Source organism: Parasteatoda tepidariorum, chromosome 11, assembly GCF_982258835.1.
Source record: "Parasteatoda tepidariorum strain Cologne lab strain chromosome 11, Ptep-v5.0, whole genome shotgun sequence".
Taxonomy (NCBI): domain Eukaryota; kingdom Metazoa; phylum Arthropoda; class Arachnida; order Araneae; family Theridiidae; genus Parasteatoda; species Parasteatoda tepidariorum.
The window spans coordinates 76,522,227-76,545,601 of NC_141765.1; the positions used below are offsets into that span (position 1 = coordinate 76,522,227).

General features: G+C 26.6%; 1 protein-coding gene across 1 annotated transcript; it reads left to right on the forward strand.

Annotated features, from left to right (window-relative positions):
- Positions 1 to 518: 518 nt before the first annotated feature.
- Positions 519 to 20,369, forward strand: LOC107457047 (V-type proton ATPase 16 kDa proteolipid subunit c). Its single transcript, XM_016075086.4, has 3 exons — positions 519 to 901; positions 8,803 to 8,995; positions 18,708 to 20,369. Exons 1-3 carry the CDS (start codon positions 829 to 831, stop codon positions 18,913 to 18,915), a joined length of 474 nt encoding a protein of 157 aa, XP_015930572.1. The 5' UTR covers positions 519 to 828; the 3' UTR covers positions 18,916 to 20,369.
- The last annotated feature ends 3,006 nt before the right edge of the window (positions 20,370 to 23,375 follow it).

Consider the following 23,375-nt stretch of genomic DNA (forward strand, 5'->3'; position numbering starts at 1 on the left):
ATTTAAATTGTAAAAGTTTCATTTTCTTTAATATATTGAAGAAAATGAAACTTTTGCAATTTAAATAATGTTTTTTAGTAAATAGTCTTTTTTATTTCGAAAAGATTTGCTTGCTGGTCCTGGTCCGAATATATTATCAATTGTTTCCACTCTTTTGACAATGTCAGTAAATTCTTCTTTTAAAATGTAAAAAATTCTTCAACGACTTATTTTTCAAAGAAAAAAAAAAAAAATTCAGCTCTCCCAAAATTAAATTTTCTTTTTGTACACTCCTTTCTATTTTCATTTCATTGCTATAGGGATTTACTAATTTCATCACTAGATGGCAGCTCTGCATTAAAGTACACTCTACTAAAGGCTCTGTAAGTAGTTTAGAATTGTGAAATTAAATTATCAAATTAATTAATAATAAGTAATTAACTAAGTTAATACACATACTAGTACAACTAAACACTCAACAAAAAAAAAAATGGTAGTAAATTTTTTTTAAACGCCAATAATTAGATAAACAACAAAAGTAAGGTAACCCCGAAAACCGGTTTTTCGTTGCCATCGGGAAGATAGGACCTTCACTTCCTATTACGGGTTCCTTATATCTACGGCACTACAGCCCGTTTTTACTGTTTGGATCGTGTGTGTAAAAGAACGCTCTAGTTTATCAGTGTTTAATTTGTTGATATTATTATCTCTCCTGCCAAAAAGAGCTGCCATCATATGACAACATTGTTGTCTGCCATCGTAATTGTGGTTTTGTTGTTTTTTTATCCCAATCAGCTTGTACTCTTAAAAACAACTGATTTCAGATACTCTAAGTAAAGATTCATTATAATGGCTGAAGACGCTCCTATTTATGGACCTTTTTTCGGTGTCATGGGTAGTGCAGCTGCTATGATTTTTAGCGGTAATTAACATATTTTGAATTGTGCTTATAATTTTTGTTTATACAGTTCATCTGGTGCATGTGTAGTGATAAAAAATTGTTTCCAGTCTAGGGCTGCTCAGTCTGCTTTGCATAAAAGCCACATTGGAGAATAATTTAGCTATCGAGAGCCATAATTTTGTCGTAATTAGCAATAAATTGATTATTCTTTTTGTTCAATAGGAGCAGCATTAATTTGTTATATAAATTAAGACAAAAGTGCTAGTGCAGCATTGCAAGAAGGTGGAGAAGCCGGAAGAAACTTGACAATATAGAAGTTGAAATTCACCAATTCAATTGTTTAACCAAAACTTATTAATGAATCTAGTTCAAATTTAAAACAAATAAAATTTAATGCAGCTCAAAAAAGTTTAAAATTTTTTTACATTCATTTATTTGCAATGTATAACTTTCATTTTATTTATTTAAAATCTATATAGCTTATTATATTAATTTATTTTGATTTAAAATTTTTTACTATTTTAAATAAATATGTAGGCGTATATTTAGATAAATATGTTCTATTGTATCTAAGTAAATATATACACTTGTATCTAGATGAATTGAGTGTAGTCATATTATTTACAGCTAAATATTCTGTTTAAAGGTGAAATCATCTAAAAAATTAATAAAATATTACTTGGTAAAGTATTAATTCCAAAATTATCTTTTTCTTTTAATTATTTTAATTGGTCAAATTTTTATTGTTCTTCTTAGGCTAATGCACTCTAGTAATTTTTGTTTTTATTTACTATCATTTAATAACTTTTCTTTTTCTTATTTATTTAACTATAAAATAATTACTAGCTTTTCTGCCTAAATTTATAATATTAATGTATCCTAAGAAAATGTAAAGTCATCATAAAATGGAGGAAAAAATCTTAGCTTAAACATTTATAATTGGAAGCTTACAATTTTCATCGTTTAAAATAAAATTTATAAGTTAAGACATAAATTTCAGCTGAAATCTTAAAAACACTTTGAAGTTGTTAACCACTTAATCACTAAATTATATAAGCTTTATTGAAAATGAAATTTCAGTAATTTATGAATATTTACAGTAAATTTTTTTTTGTAAATTATAACAAAGCAAGGTTTGGTTTTTGATGTGACATGACAAGTCAAAAACTTTATAAATCTGACAAAGACAGTAAAAAACCTGGGGCAAATTTCGTACATTTTATTAGTAGTTACATCATATAGAATACTTGCCTTATAATTAGGGTTCAAGATTTTTTTTAAAAAAATCATCAGATTTTTTTTATTCAAATACACTTTAATTCATGATTAAAAAACTTTATAATTGTTTAATCAAAATTAAATTGTTATTAAAACTATATTATAATATTATTTTAGAAGGTCTAACTTACTAAAATAATTTTTTATTATAATACATAGCTTTGAATGCATAGCAACAATTTTGAAACAAATGCATGATTAAAATTTAAAGACTAGATGAAATAGAGAATTTAAAGAATACTTCAGGGGTCTGTCTAGTTTTTTCTGAGAGATACCTATTTTGTGAAAATTTACTCATAATTTGTGAAAATGAAAAATTATGTTAAAAAATCAACGCAAATATGGTTAAAATATTGGATTTATTGTTTCTTACGAGACACAAAAATAAAATTTTGAGAAAAAAGTATTTTGTGAAATTATTCTAACGTTTTTCCTAAAGTTGAATTTGTGAAGGTACCGCTAAACGGTAGTAAATTTGGCTTGGACAGACCCCTGTACTTTAGCTATTAAAACGAAGTTTCATTTAGCATAGGTACCATAATTTTAATTTAAAATTGTGATTTTTTTTCCGCTTGATTTTTAAAATGACAAAATAAATGTATCATATTAGATTGTGTTTATAAATGTAGTCATTCATCAAAAAATAAATAAATATTTAATCTATATATTTTTTATTAAAATATTCATTTTTATTTCTATATCAAAATAGCTAATAAATAAGTTGAGCTAAAAAATATTTTTAAAAAAGATCTATGTACTCATTGGAATTTTTTTCACAAAATTTCTTTATAGAAAATTAGATAATGTCAAAGATACTGTAAACATATTATGAGAAAAAAATACCAGTTACTAACCCTATTGCTTCAAATAGAGTTTGAAAAGGAAGAATGACACTAGATCAGGAAAAAAAAAAAATACATGAATTCATCAGCTTATTTTTTTTCTCTTCCTATTTTTGTCATATTAGGGTAATTTCTATTTAATATAATCTCAAGCCTGATTAACCTGAATTGTATACATTGAATAAATTATTACTTACCTTTTATGTGTTGACATATTTGAAAAATAGCTACGTAAATATACTAAGAAATAAAACATAGTTGGTTGAATAATTTTTTATTTAAACAAATAACTAAAATTTAAATTTCAGCACTTCTTTCTAGACATTTCTGTTCCAGTTCAAAAATAATATTTGAAATTTCCATTTTTACTTGTAATTGCAATACTTTTGGAAAATTTTTTACTGTTATGGCAAAGGGGTTAAATAAAATGTTTATTTCATCCTTCTCATCTTTCTGTCCCATCAGTGATTTTAGAGCTTCAGTCCGCTCTTTTCGAGCAGACTGAAATTCTAAAAAAAATCTTTCTTTTTGGGACAACCTGCTATCCCGTTCCTTATGCTCCTGTTCTTCTTCTCCCTTTTTACCATTCTTAGAACTATTGCTGCTGGATGCATTTGAAGGTATATCTACACAGTCTCTAGTAGTTGGATCTAGATCGTAACTATATTCAGTTTGAAATTCTCTCTCTTCATTAAACTCTCGAATTTCTTCACCAGCCTGTGAATCAAATTCTTTCTGTGATTCTTCAACAAATGAGCAATTTTCAACATTAGAGATTGTCCTGCAATAAATTAATAATAGTGTTTAAAAGACACTCTTCATAATAAAGATTAATAATTATGTTTTAGAAAATAAATTAGCTTCGTAAACTACAAAAGTGCCATAGTCTCAGAATGAGGAAATAAGCATAATTTACTTCTGATGTTTTTTCTCGTATATAAAATTAGAATAATTTATATATTCCTAACTTATCTGTCTAGAAAAAATTAAAGCACTTAACACATTTTATGAAATAAATTTATTTCATAAGCTTAAATGTCTGAATAATAATAATATCTTTCATAAGTCTAAAAATATATATTTCAAATAATACTCCACCCTTATCAGATAATGTAATAAAGCTATCTTTAAACTAAATCTTAAATTTTACTCATTTCTATTAAATTAATAGAATATATAATTATTAAAACACGGGCATCAGTTGCTATATCATAGGAGTGTTTTAAAAATATTGTATGGAAATATATGCTAATAAAAATGTATGTTTATAACAGTAATACTTGTCCGGACAAGTAGTTACAAATAGCTGGAAACTTACTGATAACATGACAGAGTCTGGTTTGTCAGCATTTGTTTGAATAGTACGGTTAGTAGATTCTTTTAAATTTTTTTTTCGTGCAGCTGAAAATGCCACTATTTGTCTATTGCATGAAAAAATGTTTTCTTAAACAAAAGCTATCCTACTTAGCTTTATGTAAATTACAGTCTACAATTTTGATTAAATTAGTCTATACATCATATTATAAATAAGACTTACTCATTAATTAACAAATAGGTTCCATCTAAAAACCTTAATGAATCTAGTCTTTGAAGATCAGTGCTGCACTTTCTTTTTGCAGCTGAACCAGTTGGTAATTTTCTTTTATTTCTCGTGTAACAGTCTCTGATGGTCTTCCATTTCTTTTTTAGCATTTCCACTAAAAACAGATAGGTACAATGAAGTTTAGTGAAGAGGATTTATATAAATTAGAAATGGTGATAAACAAGCTAAAACAAATTTGAGTGTTTTACAAACTGATTGAACAAATAGTTTTAAAAAATAAACCATCTTTAAATGCTAAATTACCTACATGTACAATTGTGGGTGAAAATTTCAAGCTTATAAAACAAATTGAAAAGAATTTATAAAAAATTAAGCTACTTCTCATACACATAAAGTCACAATTTTCTAATTGCACTGGTATCTGAAAATTTGCAAATTTGTAAAAATATGATTTAACTTTTGAACACCAGTGTGCAAAGTCATATATAAATATATTAAGAGTAATTGTTTTGTCATAACGGGTGATATAATTTGTTTTGTAACTTAAAGAACAAGATAAATAAATTAAAAAATTTTCCTCCCCACTCACATACAAGTTTGCGACTATGGAAAAAGTTAACCCATTGATAAAATAAATTATTCCCTGTTTAAAAAAAAAAAAAATGGTTCAATCTTTATAAATTTATCAACAGAATTCTTAAGTCAAAGAAAATATTTCATTCTTATGATATAAATTTGAAATTGTTTTATCTGCATAAAATAATTGAATAAGTTACAATTTTAAATATATAAATAAATATTTACTAACCTGCAACTCCAAGTTCTTCCGCCATTTCCAGCCATAGATTATTTTTTATAATCGAATCTTTGTATGATTTTGTTTTTACAGTATAGAGGAGAGGTCTCTTTTTCACTTCTGAAATCAATTTTTCTTCAAAATATTCATTACATTCCGCCATATCTTCGATTTACTTTATAACGTTAACCTCAACTGCACGTGGGAATCAGAACGAAGTGGACTCGTGCGGCAGGTAACGACAAGACTTGGTGTCTGATGACGTATTCTGACCATCCCCCAAATTGACCAATCAAAGGTTGATGCTCACTTGTCGCTGACGTTCGGCTGCGCTTACTGTTCTAACAAACCATTACTTCAGGTGTATCAGTTTCTTCCATGCAGCTGATACCCAGTTTGCTACTTCAGTAATCCTCAAACTTCTGTTTTTTGTGTGCATTCCCGAGACTATCCACTTCTCTCTCATGTATAGGCTATCTGCGCTCCTAGAAAGTCATGAATTTTGCTATTGAACAAAATTTGTCATGAAAGGTCATGATTTTAATTATATTTAAAAAAAAAATCATGAACTGTCATAGATTAAGGTTGCCAAAAAATCTCATTTTTAAAATGAAATTACCCCTGCCCCCAATTTCATGGTTGGTGTTCCAAATATCTGAATTCGTAAGAAAATCTCCACTCACAGTCATATTTTATTAAAATATATAATGTTTTTATCATGTTCCTTAAAAATTATGGTGTTCTTTCAAAAAATTAAATAAAAAACATTTCTGGAACAAACTATCTTTTAGACTTCTGTAATTTAAGAATTTTTGTTATTTTTTTTTATAAATTTAAAATTCTAGCTGAAGCAAGCAAGTCATTGGCAAATATTTTTAATTCCAAAATGAGAACAGAAAAATCGGGAGTATTTCTTTCCTTTTCGATTAACAAGGAAAGTATCTTTCGAATATAATTCTGCAGAAAAAAGAAACTAATATATTTTCTTTTGCATTTTTTTCAGTTACTTTATTGCTTCAACTTTTTCTTTACCCTGTTTTTTAAATTTAAGATCTTCAAATATGAAGATGCAGATTATAACAGTTTTGGTTATACGTATCATTTCAATTAATGTCATTATAATGCTTTTTTAAATTTATTGCTGTGTTTTTGTTGGGGAAAATAGTAACTTTGTTAAGTCATGAAAAATTCTTGGAATTAGTTAATGAAAAGTCATGAATTTGAAAATCTAAAATGTAGCAGCTATCCTCTATGTAGCCTTTGAAGTTTTTGTTTATTGTTAAGTCTAAAGGTTAGGATCTTTTGTCAAACTCTTTAGAATTGTAGTCAGGGATGCAGAACTCCACTTAGCTGGGTGGAATAACACCTTTTATTCTATGCAATACAATACTTATCCAGTCTAGCATAAGCCTTTCTCCCGTCCAGACCTTCACATTATATAGCACTATAACATGTGATCGTCAACGTCGTTTTTATTTTGAAAATTAACATGGGTGAACTTATAGCCACTTACAGTGCATGCCCACAAATGACGCCTTCTCATTGCCTGTAGTGGCTACGGTAATCAATATTTCACTAGTTGGATGAACTGTCCTGTTGGAAATATAATCGAACGTTAATGGGACTTTGTCCATGTTTATTAATTGTGAGTCCTTGAAATTTTTTCTGCAATTAATTTTCTCAAGAATTACAGAAATGCTGCCTTCTTCCCTTTCCATTCCCTGCTAGTTTCTGTCTGCTTCTTAGTAAATCGGAAACATCAATCCTGCTGATTTATAATACATTCTTTCAGACCAGTGTACAATGCTGCTTCTCCTTGCTCGTTTAGTTTTTGGCATGTCTTCGAGGATAGATTTTTTAGTTTTTAAATTATGCACAAATATAATAGTGATGTGAACAATGATCAATTAAGAAATGCAAATATGAATAAGAGAAGCTCTCAAAAAAATTTCCATTAGAAGAGCATAAGGACAGCCCACTTTAGAAAAAAAAGGGAGAATGATACTTATTTTAAGCAAAATACCTGAAAAGAGACCACAGGTAAGTATTGTTGGCTATACCATTATGTCAGGTGTCAAGTAGCTTGGTTGGGGGGAGGAGGAAGTAAGAGTTTGATAACATATTTATAATTTATTTACAAGAACTATATTTACAGGCATTAAGTTGTCTCATCGTTCTGCCCGTCTGACTTTCTTGGCGCGCATTTCTACCCTCTCTGTTACATCTGTGTATGCACATAATTAATACTGCCAGTCTAATCACCAATCATTTTCTTTTAAATTTAAATGAAATTAAAGCTTAGTGTTAACAGTACTAAGTTCCTAACTCCCACTACACATGGTGCGTAGAATTTTTAAAAAGTGCTGAAAGATGCTTATTTTTGATTTTAGATTTTTAAAAGCCCCTAAAGGTGCTTTTTTCATAGGGTCTTTTTAAAAAGTGGTTAATTTTCCCTTTAAAAAAAGGAGATTTTTTTTACCATGTCAATTTCCGCCATGTATTATGCAAAAGCGTGCTTTTCGCATTTTTCATAAAGTGGTTGTAAATTAAGTCTTGTTAATTTTATCTGTAAAATGTGTTTCATCTTACAGTAAGTGAGTGATCCATGTTTCACAAGTTTTTTATTCTCTGGGTACCAAGCTTTAATCAATTCATTTTAGAGATCTTCGCTAAAATAATGTTATAATTATTTACATAAGGACATGCCATTTTTCCATAGATCCATGGAATTCCGATTTTTTTTTCTTTATTGATTTCTATCATAAATTTAACAATTCTGAAATTGCATTTAGTTGTTTCAAAAACTCCAATTCTTTTAATTTGATTAACAATTCAATGTATACAGACATTTTAGATGTAGTAAACTGAGGGTCATTCACAAATTGATTTTTTTTAAAAAAATATATATATTATATTCAAAACTAGTGAAACAGATTAAAAATATTAAACCAAAATCGAATTTGCAAAAGAATATTAAATTTTAAAATTGTTTCATGATAAAAAATTACTCCAATTGAGATTTTAATAAGTAATGACAAAAATCTTAATTTAAAATAAGTTTACTCAAAATGTTTATAGTTTTTTATTTTATTTTATCTATTTTATTTAATATAATAATTTGTTTGAAGTTCTATTATAGTTCATAGTTTCAAAAAACTATTTTTGAAGTTTTGTTACCATACAAAAATCAGCTTTTCTTTCCAAATCTGCTGTGGCATGACTGTACGTACCTTATATTGGTTTTTACCTTTTCTTTGGCTATCTATTGTATGAAAGTTGCAATTTTTTCAATATCATATTGATCAAATAAGTTTCTTCAATTCTTTATCGAAGAAACCAATTTCTTTTGGGCAATTTATTCCACTTTTAAAGAAACCTCTAACCTTTTGTAAAACAGCTTTTAAATTTTTTAAAATTTGCATTTTTTAAATTTTAAATAATGATTTTTATGTATTTGTTACAGCCCTTGGTGCAGCATATGGTACGGCCAAATCTGGTACTGGCATCGCTGCCATGTCTATCATGAGACCAGAGCTGATTATGAAATCTATAATCCCAGTTGTTATGGCTGGTATTATTGCTATTTATGGACTAGTAGTCGCAGTATTAATAGCTAATAATATAAAATCTCCTAAAGAAGGGTATAAGTTGTACAAGTAAGTTTTAATAATTTTCTATACTTTTTGATTTGAAAATTCATTTAAAAAATAAACTGTATAGTAAATTTTTTTCATTAATTGGAAATCTGACTATTGTATGAATTGATACGAATGAGTCCAGTCACAAAATCTAGTTCCACCATGATCAAAAATCTCGTTTACAAAATTGATTTGTTATCCATTTGCGTTCGATGTTTGGCAATTTTTTTTTCTCACCAACCATCTTTGGTGAATTTTTATTGCTGCCACATGCCAAAGTTGAAATCAATCTTTTAAATTAAAAGTACATTTGTATTATCGTCATTTTTAACGACAGAAAACTTGCATCAAATACAGAGTTCATTCTCAAGGTTCAATCTAGGGAAAAATAGGATCCCTTTACAAAAACCTTTCACAAAATTCAAATTTCTAAAAACTGACCCTTTACAAAATTTTGACTCCTAAAAATGAATATTTCGCGAAATTCCAAATAATTTAAGCAGACCTTTCACAAAAATCTATACAGATCTATTATATCTTAAAATGTGTTTTATTACATCTCAAAGGTAATTTTTGTCAACATAAAAACATGAATTATTTTCTGAATCATGACAAAAATAGTCTTCTTCAACATCTATTGAAACGAAAGAAAGGCTATAATGAATATGGATCCATGACATTATCAGATAATATTCAGTATAGAATAGAAAAAATCAAAGGCGTAGTTAGATAATGTAGACGCATGTCATGCATGGATACATCCTTGAAAGTTCTTAAATTTTGCAGATACTTTTTAGATATTTGCTCGAGTTATTGTGTTTTTGTAAAATAGCGAAATTTTTGCATTTTAAGAAAAACCATAAAGTCTGCTGTCTCCTCGGAAAGTTCCGATTGTTCTTGTCTTCAACAATCCAGATTTCTTGATGCTCTCAATTAGTTAAAACATAAAGCAACTTATAAAATTCACCTTGTGATTTGCATTGAAGATGTCTAGAAATCACAATTCATACCAACAATTTTGCTGCTAATTATGTACCAGCGTCTGACGAAATTCTCTCTAGTAGTTTATGTTGATAAAATAGATCACAAGAGACATATTAACACCCTACTATTTTTGCAAACATTTTCTCCCAACAATAATATTGTTTTTTGAAATAAACTTACTGGAATTTTAAAATCTAAAATGGTTGCTGAGGAAAGAAAATTTAACTTTCATTTTATTTTTTATCGATTATCACTTTTCATGATGGATATAGCATAACCACCAGTTCTTGGCTGGCAATGAACATGTTAAAATGATTTATCACCATCGTGATCTTTGATTAATATTCATGTAATTTACAACTTCACATGTTTTTCGAATCATATTTGTTGCTATGTGTATTGAATTGATTTACAAATTGCAATTTTCAAATAAATCGCTATTTGCAAATCACAATTTATCAAATATTGCAATATGTTTCCCCTTGATTTCAAAATTGTGCATTACCATTCAAATTCATGTGATTTCAAAATCAAAAATCAAGGATTTGTATTCTCACAGTTTAAAATTTTATATCGCTATTAGTAGGCGCAAAATTTAAAAATCTAATTTCAAGATTCAAATTCACTCGACAAACAAACATCAATTTTTGGAATTATTATGTGATTTAAAAGTTAAACATTGTGTTTCACATTCACACTTTTTAAAAATTTGATATTGCTATTCAAATTCACGCAATTTAAAAGTTACACAGGAATTCATTCTAACAGATTTTTAAAATCCAATATCGCAACTTGTATTCACACGATTTTAAAATGAAACATCAAGATTCATATTCACTCAAGTTATTTTAAAAAGTTTGCAAAACTAAGTCTATGGATAAAAAGCAAAGAAAGAATGCATTTTGTATAATTCAAAACATTTAAATTCTATGTCCATACAGATAATAATTTTAGAATATTTTCATGAAGCTATCTTTTACTATTCAAGAATGATCCTTTTCTGTGTCCTAGTGATCTGTATCTAACAATCTTAATAGTTAGTTATGAAATTTAACTTTTTTTATTTCTTAAAATAATATGGTTTATAGTTTTGATGATTTTTATTCATTTATATTTTAATATGTTAACATTTCATGAAATGTCATTAAAAAGAAATAAATCTATTTCTTGTCATTTTAAAAAATTATAAAAAGAATCATTTTAGTATATTGTCAGGAATTAAGAATTATAAGTTGGGTTTTAAAAAATGGGTAAATTTATTTATTTAAATGTTATATATTTCCATTGTGACTGTTAGTTTAAATATTACAATCATAATTTATATAAATGTAATTTTTTTACAAGAAATAGAAATATGTTGAATTATTTTCACAAAATTTTCTTATGTTTTTTACAAAATTCCATAAACAGGATCCTGGCAAAAAAATCAAGAGTTTTAATATTTTATTATTTTAATAAATAGTTTAAATGAAACCAAATAAAGAAACTATTAAATTTTCTCATCAAAATTCTCCACTTTTCAGTTCAATGGAAATTTATATTTTATTAAATAACCTAAATAAATAATTTTTAAATGTTTAAACATAGCTTTCCTGGAAATATATGTAAAAAAATAATTGATGTGAGCGAAAAGCTCTAAAAATGCTTAACATTTCACATCATCAAATTAATTTTCTGAGTGTTAACGATTATATTAGTTAAATAATGTAATTAGTTTAAATAAAAAGTTAGAGAAACTAACTTTTTAATCTCGTTAAAGACACATCATGCTTGTGAAAAAAACGAGCATAAATCTAAAGATGTACTTGCCTGTTTCATTTACTTTTCAGTTCATGTGTAGAATTTTTTATATTTTTTACTATCAGTAAAAACAAATTTGCATTCTATTATGACTAAACTCATTTTTTTAAAATTTTCAAAATAAATTTGTTCAGGGTGCTTAGCATTTTCAATTTTTTTTTTAAAAGCCCTTAAAGTTGCTTTCTTCATTATTTTTTTTTTTTTTTAAAGTGCTTTATTTTCCCTTTTTCAGAATGAGATTTTTCCTTTACTATGTTGATTTTCGCTTCGAATTATGCAAAAAAACAGTTCACATTGTTCTATTCAGCGTTTTCACAATTAATTCAACCCCAATCTATTTCGGCGTATTGTCAGTCCGTAGCGTACGAAAACGCCATTCGTTTTTACATAATTCAAAATTTCATGATTTTTGACAAACAATGCCAAAAAAATTTATACCATAATTTTTACAGTAATATTTTTTTATTAAAGTGATTCAGTCGTTTTACGGTAATTGTTACTGTAAAAATTTGAGTATATCATATTTTTTGTTCCGTAACAAGTTCCGGTAAAAATGCATACTACAATGAAAAGTAACGGAACCTGAGTGTCGATACTTTTTATCTTAATTTGAACCAAAAAGTTAGTTCATTAAGATATGACCTATACTTTTTATCTTAATGAACCAACCTTAATTTGAAAAAAAAAGTGTAATTAAAATATTGTGTGATCATTTAATTGCATAACTTTTTATTTAGATGTAATAAGCTGTGTATAGTAAGAAAAAAATGATGATTAAAACAAGATAAAACTGTCAATTGTCAAAAACTTTCCAACCCTGCCTAACTATGATATTTTTTTAAGGTGCTTAAAAATATTTTCTGAGTAGTTAAAAGGTGATTATTTTTTGTTGAATAATTTGGTTATGCACCCTGTTGTTGTATTCAAAGCAATTCTAATAAGAAACACTCAGAGTTCACCAGGGTTAAATTACTTGGTTTAGATCATAATAAAAATCGCAATTTGAACCTTTTGATTTTTTTTTTCAATCATTGATTTAAATCATCTGTGATTTTTTAAAAGCCATTAATTAAAAAGATTTAATTGTTTTACAAAAAATTATTAATTTAATCATAAAAATTATGTTTATACAATGTAATTAATAAATACATTATTTTGGGTCCGATTTTTTTAAGTCTGATTTCAGTGATAATGATGGTATTTTATTAAGAAATAAGGAAAGGGATATGCATGTAAATTATCTTCACCTTCATATCCCTTTAATTATTTTATGAAAAAAAAAAAAAAAATTTTTTTAAAAAAATCCATTTGAAAAGATTTTATTAAACTAATTATAAGCATAAATTATTTTTAAAACATATAATAATAAAAACATTTTTATGTTGTGATTTTTTTTAAAGTTCGATTTCATTGATAATGAAGGTTTTCACTAAGAAGTAGCATGCAAATTTTTATATCTACATGCATGTCCCTTTCATTATTTTATTAAAAATACATTGATATAAATCAACAGTGATTTTTTTTTAAAAAAAAATCATTAATTTAAATAAGCTGATTTTTAAAAAATTTCTTACTTTAAGTATAAAATATCTTTATACTATGTAATTTGCATAAACATTATTTAGGGTATGATTTTTTAGAGTCCTATTTCGTGAATAAGGTTATTTACTAAATAATAAAGGGGATATATAAGTTAATTATTATATTTTAAAAGAGATTAAAAATAAAAGTAAAAAAATGAACTAAAGGTGAATAAAAGTGGCATTAAACTTTTTTGTTATGATTTTCCATTAAATGTGTGTAAAATAGTTTTTGGGGCGAGAAACATATTTCAATTATACCTATTAAGTTTAATGCTTATTAGAATGCAGTTGGTATATGTAGCTCACATATATCAGGACTTGTTCTTTTTAAAATAGTTTTTTTTTCCAATAATTTTTTTTTATTATTTAAACTAATTTAGTTTTCATTGTTATATAATTAACAAATAGTATACCAATCTTTAGTTGGTCTTGAAATATTTAATTTATTCAATGGTTAATTTTTAACAATTAAATAATAATTTTAACCATCTTAGTATAATAAGAAATATTAGCTATTTTAGCTGTTGTTTGGTTTTTAAATAATCTTAAATATTATTGGAACATTGTATTTGATGCTTTGATTTGTAAATGTTGAAAAAACTGATTTAAATAAAACTTAAAAAAAAAAGAAAATCAGACTTAAATCAAAAAAATCCTTTTTTCCCCCCAATAATTCACGATTTTTTCCAACCCTGGAATTTATCTACAATATTTAGATTGTCTTTCATTTTATTTAATGCTGCATTATGTTAATAAGCAAAGTGCTGGCCTTGTAGTGGAATAAAGAAAAAACCAGGAAATTTTTTAGTACGATATAAAACCAGGACATTTTTTAGTACAAAATATTTGTTCCAGTTTATTTACAAACAACAAATTAAAAAAAGTATAATTTGCATTAAAAAATATTTTAAATGGGGTTTCAATAATTTTTAAACGAAAGCACTGTGAATATGCATTTTAGCATTTGTATTCAAAAGTGCTTTTCTGTATGAACTATTAATTAAAAAAAAAAAAAAAAATTGGATCAAAAATTCAAATCTTTTGATTATTCAAACTGATTATTTTAGGAAATGTATTAGTAATCATAGAAAATGTGATGTTTTGAACACACACAAATCAGAAATATCTGGAAGAAAGGCTAAAAATAAAGGACAAATAACAGCAAAATAATTTTTATAAGGAAACTCAGAAATTTCATGACAACTACAAACTCTGATATTAGTAAACTTAAACACTATTATGTCAAAATAAATGGGGGAGGAAAAAAAGCATTGTATACTTTTTAAAGCTTTAATAGGAAATAATGGTTAATATGAAATGTATTGCCTGAAATATTTTAAAATTTGTATTGATTCAATGGATTTAAAAAAAAAAAAAGAAATGTACCTTTCATAATGAAATATTAATATTATAAATTCATAGATGCCAACTCTATCGATTTTCCAGTAGACTACTGGATTTTGCCAGTATCGCCTGGTCTACTGGTTTAATTGAAATTCTCCTGATTTTTGAGCATTTTAGAAAATTCCCTTAAACTGGGTATGTTTCCTGAAGAAAAAAAACAATATTGAAATAGAATTTTTGTACAGATAATTGCTTGGTAGCTTGGATATTTAAGTAAGTATTACTAATACATAATGAAGCGAACCTCATTTTTAGAAATCAGTTCAAAACTTTTTTTGTTCTAAAATATTCAGTTTATTTTTATTCAAAACTGTTTTTAAATTAATTGAAAAAATCTTCAAACTGTCTTTGATAAATTAAATGCCTATTAATATTCGAAATTATGAGTAAACATATTGCGTAATGTTTAAAGTATGTTTAATGTCAGTCATAATTGGAAATTGCAGTTTTTCTATTTGGGTGAGTATAAAAATCTCTAAAATTCCCTTTGGGTAAAATATTTAATACATTACGCAACGATTATCATGAAATTTATACTATTTCGTAAAATCTATTGGGTTTTTTTCCTATCCATGTTGGCAGCTATGTAAATTGTATTCAGCTAAATTTTATAATAGATAATTATATTTTGATAGGAATATTTTAATCCATTCAAAAACAAGGTATACATGAATTGGTTTTACTTCCAATCTTTTCTCTTTTTTTCCGGAATATAAATAGCCATGTAATTGAAAACACATTATTTTAATATTTTAATTGGAACATGAATTCCTTTACGGGGTGAGTAGCATTTTTAATAGGTGCTTATTTTTTATTTACAATTTTTAAAAGCTCTTTAGTTCATTTTTTAATCAGAAATTCACTAAATTTATTCAGTTTGGAAAAAGTGCTTAATTTTCTATCTTTTAAAAAGAATTTTTTCATTGCCTCATGGATTGTCGTTCTAAATTACAAAAAATGCTGTCGTTCTAAATTACAAAAAATGCATGATTTTCACTATTTTCTCTGCAATATTTATCAGAAACTAGTTATTTTATCATGATTATGTAAGGTTTTTGAAAATGCTTTTGAATTTTATTGATTTTATGTTTATAAATTAAGAACTTGAAATGATAGAAAAAAATAATTTTTATTGCTGCACAAATCCTAATTATGATTTCATTTTGGAAAGTGATTAAAAAGTTTTTTGAGTGCTTAAAAAGTACTTAAAAGGTGCTTATTTTTTGTTGAAAAATCTGACTGTGCAGCCTATTTTACTATACATGCAGCTAATTCTATGGTATTTCTAAGGTAAGGTTATAAGATGACTCTAAATTAATTTATGATGAGTGATTAAATATCAGTTGTGACATATCATCTGTAATTCAAAAAATACATAATGAATTTAAAGTCTTGCAATGAAATTTTTTAATTATGTAATGTACAACTCATGATTTGAGATTTATAAATTACAAACAACAATGCCTATTTTTCAAATCTTATATAAATCTTGATGTGTTTAAAATAAAAATTTAATAGCAATAATTTATTTCTTTAATAAATTTATTTTGCGATATACCCTATGTGCAGTTGCAAAAGAAATATGATAATAGAAATTCAAATGTAATAACAATGAAAAAGTTTCTTATTTAATTCTATTGTGGTGGTTGGTTGTGTTCAGGAGATGAATTGATAGAGTTTTGCATTAATTTAGTATTTATTTACATTTAAAGTATTAAGTATAAAGAAGAGTAATCTAAACGAGCCTAGAGCCTCATGCTACAGTGACAGTTAGGATTCTTCTGGCGGATGAGAAGTAAGAGATAAAGTTATTGATCGTAACTGTCTCGGTTACGATTTAGTTGAGTCGCTGCACTATCAATATAATATTGTTTATGCTTTCAAAACTAAGGTAAACTATGTGGTATCAAGCTATTGTGGCAATTGGGTTATAAAGAAATAAGAATTTTAGTTGAAAAATAATAAGTAAATGAATGTAAACCCTAGCAAAATTTTTTCCTTGACCCCAGTTGGGTGCAAAATTGGCTCAATATGAGTCCTATATGAACATGCACCAATCAACCAATATTGGGATGTCTAGATTTTTTGATATTGGTCTTATTTAGGGCCAATATCGTCCTATATATTACCAATATAGGGCTTATACTGATGAATAATGAATATAAAATATCATTTGAATCTAGCAGTTCTATATAGGGCCGATATTGTTCGTACAGTGGCTGTAAAATATCGTGAGAATCAGACAATTCTATATAGGGCCAATATCCTTATTGAGCCAAGATTCGTGAATCCATTGAGGGCCCAAGTTATTTTGCTGTTAGGGAAGAGTAAAATCATGTTTCATTTTTAATGTATTCTATCAACTGGTCATGTAAAGTTGCTCACTGTAGCCATTGTGAACATACTGAAATAGAAAGCTTACATTGACAAAATAAACCAAACTAGAGAATTACAGTTAATAAACATTATTTACAAAATGTTGATGTTTGTTGATCTTCCCAAGTTAGGGTGTGAGAAGGTATTGTACTGTGAAATTAGAGTGAAATCATCTACAGGGACTTCGATTGTTCTATAATGTACTTCGTAATTTTGAGCACCTTCTGAGTTAGAGTTTATAAGTAGAAGAATCGTTTTGTTTATCTTTTTAGAAAATGTATTTTAAAAATGAATTTGTGCTTTGTTGAGCTTAAAAAGAACTGCAATTAAACAATTTTTGAAAAGAAACAATTATATTTATTTTAATATTTTTTTAACTCTTTCACTTTTCAATTTTTATCGAGATGAAAATTGCTTTTTACATTTATTTTCTTAGGGGAAAAATAATTAAAGAAAATTTTTGAATTTCTATCAGAAGCAATGTTGTACCTTACAAGCAACATCAGACGAATTCTCACCAAAGAAAAGACTTTTCTTATTTGAATTTATGATGTAGAGATTTTCTTAATATACGTCATATTATAAATAGGAAAAAATCAGCTATACGCATTATTTTTAATTTAAAAAGGGGTTAGTATATGCATCTGCATATGTTGAAAATTTATCTAAACACTTGTTTAATAATTAATGAGCAGGAAAAATAGACTTGCAGAGATAGTTAAACAGGGTTGCCACTCCACAGGGAGAACAGGGAAAACCTGGATTTAAAAATCACCTGAAATAACAGGGAAAATGCAGGGAATTTTGAGTTTTTCTTTAGAAACTGGGAAAATACAGAGAATTTTGTTTCTTATTTTCGTCTTTTTAAAGATGGTAACCACTCAAAGGAATATTTAAGGATGATATTTCAGCTTTATTAAACTAGTTCACTCACTATAGCATTATTTGTCTTAAGTATGTTCAACGATTCCTTTTTTCCTTAAGTTTTTTCGGCAATTATAACTAGTATAGTTAGCCCAATATAGCTCATAAAAGAGCACAGTGATTATGTTTTTCCTCTTAATATATTGTGTATAATATGTACAGGGAAAACATAGGGAATTTCTTTTCCAGATTTGAGTGGCAACCCTGTTAAATGAAAGCGGTGTTGTAATGTTAAAGTATTTATGGCAAACATAATTAAAAATTGATTTGGGGTTTTAGGATTGAAATATTTAGTTTTGGCTATGCTTGATAACAAGAATTTTAATTCATTTTTTATTACAAGAACTACAAAGTTATTAAGAATTAATCGTAGGACATATAAATAAAATATCTGAGGACGTACTGCCTATTCAGAAACAGGATCTTTAGTGCAGAAAACTCTAAATAGTATTAAAAATATAATTTTAATTTTGACTTTTATCAGTGATATATTTTTCTATTTTCTGTTTGATTAAAATTTTTGTGAGGCAGATTTAAAACAATAAATCTGAAATAGTTTTCAGAACGTAAATTGATGTGTGCATACCTCTTTTCGAACTTTTCCCCAAAAAATATTTCTGATGCCCAAGTGTTTACTTCATTAAATATATTTCTTTTAGTGGATTTCTTCACTTTGGTGCTGGTCTATCTGTAGGCCTGAGTGGTTTGGCAGCAGGATTTGCTATTGGAATTGTGGGAGATGCTGGTGTTAGGGGGACTGCTCAGCAGCCTAGACTCTTTGTTGGAATGATTCTTATTCTTATTTTTGCAGAAGTGTTAGGATTGTATGGACTTATTGTCGCTCTAATACTCACTACTAAGCTTTAATTATTTTAGAAATTCAATTTAATGTTCCCATATTGATAATCAAAATTTTGTTCAAAATTAGTTTTCTTTGATCATTTATATCAGGTAGGTAAAAAAGTTTCTTCCAGATCAAAAATATGTTAAAAGAAGTGGACTGAAACTTGTTCATTATGTTTTTATAATTACGGAAATTGTCCTAAAAGCTTTTTTTATTATATGAAATAATACAGTTTTGCTAATATGTGATTAATTAAAATTGTGCTAAGATAAGTTTGTTTGTAAAATTGTTGCGCTAAGATAAGTTTTGTTCAATATTAGCTGATACCTAATGATCATAATAAATTTTAATATGAAGAAAAGCCATAGTTTCTTAAAAATAAATAGCATTAGTGAACTTATTTTATAAGTTAAAATATAAATCACATAAAAGAAGAAATAATAATTCAACATACTTAATAGTCTTTTTGTGCAACTTCATAACTCATGTTAGTCAGATTTTAAGAGTTCAAAGTGTAGCCTTGTTTTCAATAGCGTAGATCTGTTATTGAGCTTAATTTTTTTACATTTATATACAAATATGACATTTATCTAACATATTTTATTGTATTTGGGTGTATAAGCAGACTGCAGTTTTTATCTGTGTTGTTACTAAGACATATACTTAAGATTTATGCTTTGTGTTCTTGTATAACAATTGTGATCTAATATTATAATGAATGAAAATAAAAGGCAAAACTATGAAAAAAAGTTGAGCATTTTAGTATGGGAGGGTCTTGTACATTAGGAATTTTTTTTTCTCTCTCTCACACAAATTATTGAAGATAGGCGATATAATATATTGTAAATATAGTATATATAAAAAAAGCATTATTTTAAATTTGTAGCTGTAGTGTATCTACCACTACAAAATTACAATTTCAATTCACTAGTATATAAGACATGTTAACTCGTTTCTATGTCCGGGTACCTTTTCATAGAATAAGGTTGACATTGTCAATAACTACGATCCCCACAGTAGCCAATTGAGTAAATTTTTAAGTTAGGTCAGAATGTGACCATTCTTGCTACTGTTATATATTTAAAGCTTTAAGTTAATTGATTTTTTTTCCTCATTTTCATTGGCTTCATATTTAAAAAAAAATGGTATCAAAATATGGGGTATACTGGAAGAAACTTTTTCACAAGCGTAATATTTTGTACTTTCTTGCATATCTTGAAAAATGGGTGTTATTTCAGATCAAGTACACTAAGGTATTTCTTTCTGAACTTATTATGGATAGTAATAAATGTGTTGTTCAGTTGCAAAACTGGCTTTCTCCAATTCATAAAATTTTCAGGGAAAGCTCATTTTCTGTAACACTTAAGCAAAATGAGATGGTTCCCAAACTCTTTGGTTTAACACTAGTCATAGCAACACTTAATCTATACCTATTTCTACCATAGCTGGTCAAATAACTGGACTTTTTGTTTCTTGATTGAATGAGGAAATATGGATGTTAGGAAGGAAGCAAACTAAAAAAACTCTATTATAATTAACAAAATTGTGTATTGCCAATTTTTATGTATTACAAACACAAAAAATAAGAATTTTTAGTTCATTGCTCAATGCATTTTTTACATACACGGTTTCCGTTGTACATTTTCCACAAACATATTTGTTTTAATTATTATTATTTTTATAATTCTTATAATTATAAGAATATGTAAGAATTATAATTATTATTCTTATTATTATTTCTTCTAAGAACTTGAGCTGTCTTGATTGTTTCTCAATTTTTCTTGGTAAAAACTAACAGTTAGTTAAAAATGAAGTAAAGCGATCAAAATAAAATATAACCTACTTACCAAAACATATAGTTTTTGTCAATTTTCTTACACAAAAATGCCAATCTAAAATTTAGGTACTTTCTTGAAATTTGAATTCACAGTTATTCTGATTGAACTAACTATGCGACAGTCTTTGCAGAAATGTGCAACTAATCTAATGCAATACATTGAGCATGCATTTCATCAAAATTTCTGATCCGATAACCTTATAAAGCAATAAATTGTTCTTCCAGTCAAATAACCGGTTGTGGTAGAAATAGGTATACGACTAGTATTATTCAAAAAAAAAAAAAAAATTATTTAAAAATAATAATAGAATAACTGTATAAAATTGTTAGAAAAGTCATGAAGTCAAATGTGCAAAACCGATAAGATAAGTAAATTTTCAATGCAAAAGTTCTTAAATGGTCATTTGACCGGTTGTGGTATGTTTAGTGCAAAGAGGCAATAAGACAGTGTGTTTTAAAAACTCAATATAAATAGGAAGAATTTTATTCAATTTTTTAATTTTTAATTTGATGGGTTTCACTACTTTTTAAGTTGGCAGTTTTGCTACAAAACAAACTTAAATTTCATGAAATTTAATGGAAATACTGGATTTTTTTTAAATTGCAAATCGACAAAAATGTTTAGTTCGACTAAATTGTATTGACCAAAAATTAAAATTGTTTAAACAATTTTTTTTATTACTTTTATGTTAGAAATCTAGAACTTTAGATCAATGACTAATAAAAAATAATTTTTGAAATCACAGAATAATTAAGAACTGGCTTGAAAATCATACAACTCATGATATAAAATGAAGTGACTCATAAGTTATAAAATTTTATGATTTAAAAAAAATCAGACTCTTGTGATGATTTAATTTTTAAAATAACATAACATAAAAGCATAACATAACATTACATAATATAATACCGTGTAACTAAAATATCAGCTGGTTATGAGCAAATAATATTATGATGTTTTCAAATAATATCCAACTAATAACCCCTGAAATTTTGATTTAAATGAAAATTTAGACCCAAAACTAAAAGAAAACAAGGTCAACTGCTCACATATTTTTTTTTAATCTTCTAGGATAACTTTTCTCGATTTAATAGAGGGCACTGCCTCTACAAAAATTCTTCATAGAAGAAATAAAATAAATAAATAACAGGAAACTTAATTAGAAACATATATTTGCAGTCACAGGCAAAGCCTCTACAAAAATTCTTCATAGAAGAAATAAAATAAATAAATAACAGGAAACTTAATTAGAAACATATATTTGCAGTCACAGGCAAAGACACAAAAACCCTAAACAAGGAATAACTGAACTCTGGACCAAAAGTGACACTTGGCTAATATTTCAACTCACCATTTGTAGGATTTGGCCAGTTTTGCACTAACGTGCAATTTCCTATCGCATTTATAATGTGGATTTGATTAAATTCTCCGTGGTTTTCTATATTTGATGGAAAAGTTTACTCAGAACTTAAAAACTAGAAAGGAAAAAAAATTTGAAGATATAGCTGGTTTTGCAACTGAGCAACACATAATCAATTTATGTTTTTCTACTTTACAACTGGAATAAAGTTTAAAAGTTAAACTATTGTTTATTAAACATTAACAGTGTTGTCTTTATTGTTAAAATATCCTATTGTCCTAAAATGCCTGTTAAAGTTTTTTATGTAAAATTTTTTTATCGAAAATCTAATTATTTTTGCTTTCTTAAGTGTTAACAATGTGACGGAATATACTGTTTAAAATATGTTTTTAATAAAATAAAAAATTTATGAAACTTTTTGTCAACATGCTTAATTATATATATACTAATAATAACAGCAATAATAATAATAAAATTGGCATTCTAGAAGATTTGTAAATCATTTTGAATTATGAAGTACATGATTACATCTTATTGTTTCACTGTTTCATTTAATCATATCTCAATTATATTTATATCTCAAATTATATTCATCATTCCCTTAGGTTAAAAAAAAAAGAAAAAAAATTTTACATTTATTTTGTTTTCGTTTGTAATTAAAAGGCTACTTTTGATATCTTATTTTTAAATCTGTATACACAACTAAACTTTTAAAAAATATTTTGTTGATAATTTAGAATGTTATTATATTCGTTTATTCATTGTTATTTTATTAAATCTATATTCTATACGAGAATTATTCTATATTCTTTTATTAATTATAGATTATAGAAACATGTGTGTTTGTCTCTTCTCTACTAATTTCTAAAATGAATACTGATGATATGTCTGACCATTATTACTACCTTTGCTAAAATGTTATTTATTAATCTGAAGATACAGTAGAGAACCATTTATCCGGTATCCAGATAACCGGAAAAATTTTTGATCGGTTTTCCTGCCATTTTAAACTAGAACGATTATGAAAAAAAGCGGAAATTGAACTCATCCTTGAAGTTGCGTAGAGGAAAATGTAGGGAAGGGGAGAATTTTTTTCCCTGTTTACCCAGAGAAACGTCATTTGCTCTGTGACCTTGAAGGCAGGGAAGGGAGGAATGTTTTATTTTCTCCTTCAGGCCGTCAATCAAGCTCAAGGGTGTGGCATGCTGATTTAGTTTTCTGTTAGATTTAAGTGGGTGGTGGGGAAAATGCATTGCATGCATATCAGTGAATAGAAGATGAAAGA